Genomic DNA, 2,447 nt, shown 5'->3' with positions numbered 1-2,447 from the left:
CGAATGAACCGAACGAACATGAACGGTTCAGTTCAGTGGGCACCTCACGGTTGCTGCACCTCAGTTTGTCCCCACCTCACACCGCTTCACACTTACCTTTTTTACACGCCGAGTCAAGTGGCGTATTTCCTTCTGAATTTATTGCATCTATTTGGGCCCCATTCCTAATTAGAATTTTAATCACTTCCGTTTGACCTGAAACATTCATCAATGAAACTTCATCCAATTGTTAAAGATTTAATTATCTAGCCTCTATCTTTAAGCAGTGAAACTTAAAAGTGACTGTGGTTCTGGAAACTATTTGTACTGTTACCGTTTTTTGCTGCGAAATGGAGCGGTGTCCATTCTTTGTCATCTTTTGCATGAACATTAGCCCCCTTTTCGATGAGAAATTCAGCAACATCCACATTGCCTAAAACGTCAATCAAATAAACATAGAAATTTATAGCACAGCAATGAAGTCCCTACTAATGAGCTAGATGGCGGCGACAGTGGTGATGGGATTTTTAAATTTATTTGATCGACGCCGTGTTTCTATACTTGTCTATTATAACATACATGTAACAGAAGAAACGCACAGTCCATGTCCAGTGGACATAAATGATTTGAAGAATATTTGCAACCGTCAATGTGAACTAGATCGAATTTGTAAATATACGATGAAAATGACTTACAAAGTGTATTTCAAAATACTATCACTAATGTCTATAAACTACTATCACCATTCTGACTAAAATCTTGACATTAAAATACGTGTCATTGTTGTTGTCGTTTCATTGCTGTGATTTATAGAATTATCCAAACAATCAATTACCATTTTGGGACGCGAAATGGAGTGGCGTTAATTTATTTATATTCTCTGCATTAACATCCACCCGTTTACTGATCAGAAGCTTCACAATATCCAATGCGCCTGGAAAAGAAGTAAGATAATAACCAACGTTATTGGAAAAGTTTACAATTTAAATTGTTTGGACTATTTATTACCGCATTCTGCAGCTACATGGAGCGGTGTCAATTTATTTACGTCTGTCGCATTTACATCAGCCCCATGATTGATGAGAAGTTCGACCAAATCCCTGCAACCTGTAAACCAAAGAATGGCTAGCGGTCAAACGTCCCCCAACGGACGAAATGTCCGTCTGTCCGTCCAATATTTTTGGTGAACGGACAATTCATTTCGGACGGACTGTTCACAGACTGTCCATGGTCCTTTTTGGCGGATGGACGGACACCCTAAGAATTCGATCGAACATTAAACGGACTGATATGTTGGACGGACGGACATGTCCGGACAATTCATGGAAGTGGATATAAATGAGTAGACAGCGATTCGAATATAAAAAATAACCACAGACGTACATGTTGGATGGACGGACGGACAATTCATGAAAGGCAGTGGACTTTGAATCATTCATACGGGCAGTAATGTGTGGATTCCTTAAAGAAGGTATTATGAGTGACAAAGCAAGCGTTCACAAATACCAGCATTGATGCAGCACATCATTATAGTGCTTCGTATCTTCGTCAGCGCACGAAGTGCTCCAAACACACAACGAAGGCTATAGCGATCATTTGATGAGCAGTATCTATTTCGAATAGATTTGTTCCCAGAAATCCATTTTGTTCCGGGAACAAATCTATTTTGTTCCGGGAACAAATCTATTTTGTTCCGGGAACAAATCTATTTTGTTCCGGGAACAAATCTATTTTGTTCCGGGAACAATTATAATTTGTTCCGGGAACAATATATTTGTTCTGGGAACAAATTTATTTCAAAACAATCTAATTTACTTTTATTTCGAACTTAATCAATTTAATTCATATGGTTGAAATCAATCTAATATAGTTTTATTTAAAAATTGGATTTTGTTCTGCGAACAATTAGATTTTGTTACGGAAACAAATCTATTTTGTTCCGGGAACAATTAGATTTTGTTCCGGGAACAAATCTATTTTGTTCTGGGAACAAATCTATTTTGTTCTGGGAACAAATCTATTTTGTTCCGGGAACAAATCCATTTTGTTCCGGGAAGAAATATATTTCAAAACAATCTAATTTACTTTTATTTCGAACTCAATCAATTTAATTCATATGGTTGAAATCAATCTAATATAGTTTTATTTAAAAATTAGATTTTGTTCTGGGAACAATTATATTTCAAAACAATCTAATTTACTTTTATTTCGAACTCAATCAATTTAATTCATATGGTTGAAATCAATCTAATATAGATTTATTTAAAAATTGGAATTTGTTCCGGGAACAAAGCTATTTTGTTCCGGGAACAAATATATTTCAAAACAATCTAATTTACTTTTATTTCGAACTCAATCAATTTAATTTATATGGTTGAAATCAATCTAATATAATTTTATTTAAAAAATGGATTTTGTTCCGGGAACAAATATATTTAGTTCCGGGAACAAATCTATTTTGTTCCGGG

At 35.3% G+C, this 2,447-nt stretch overlaps 1 protein-coding gene across 2 annotated transcripts; it reads right to left on the bottom strand.

Annotated features, from left to right (window-relative positions):
- Positions 1 to 82: 82 nt before the first annotated feature.
- Positions 83 to 1,693, bottom strand: LOC116340748 (serine/threonine-protein phosphatase 6 regulatory ankyrin repeat subunit B-like). Of its 2 annotated transcripts, XM_031767809.1 has the most exons (6): positions 1,363 to 1,693; positions 988 to 1,086; positions 815 to 913; positions 559 to 635; positions 314 to 412; positions 83 to 195 (listed from the first exon to the last, which is right to left on the bottom strand). In XM_031767809.1, the coding sequence occupies exons 1-6, from the start codon at positions 1,412 to 1,414 to the stop codon at positions 181 to 183; spliced, it is 441 nt and encodes a 146-aa protein (XP_031623669.1). In that variant the 5' UTR covers positions 1,415 to 1,693; the 3' UTR covers positions 83 to 180. The 2 variants fall into 2 exon arrangements, 1 of the variants encoding a protein (XP_031623669.1); XR_004201173.1 differs by lacking the exon at positions 559 to 635 and having other exon boundaries at positions 988 to 1,693.
- Between the last annotated feature and the right edge of the window lie 754 nt (positions 1,694 to 2,447).

Source organism: Contarinia nasturtii, unplaced genomic scaffold, assembly GCF_009176525.2.
Source record: "Contarinia nasturtii isolate CC-2019 unplaced genomic scaffold, AAFC_CNas_1.1 Cnas_scaffold_38, whole genome shotgun sequence".
NCBI lineage: Eukaryota > Metazoa > Arthropoda > Insecta > Diptera > Cecidomyiidae > Contarinia > Contarinia nasturtii.
This window is presented reverse-complemented; position numbering and strand designations above follow the sequence as displayed.

What these genes read in the sequence shown, in the direction of transcription:
- LOC116340748 (XM_031767809.1), bottom strand. Translation starts at nt 1,414, where the DNA reads ATGATTCAAAGTCCACTGCCTTTCATGAATTGTCCGTCCGTCCATCCA. An exon ending in CCATGTAGCTGCAGAATGCG is followed by an intron (nt 914 to 987) that starts GTAATAAATAGT and finishes CTTCTTTTCCAG; the next exon opens with GCGCATTGGATATTGTGAAG. An exon ending in CCATTTCGCGTCCCAAAATG is followed by an intron (nt 636 to 814) that starts GTAATTGATTGT and finishes AATTCGATCTAG; the next exon opens with TTCACATTGACGGTTGCAAA.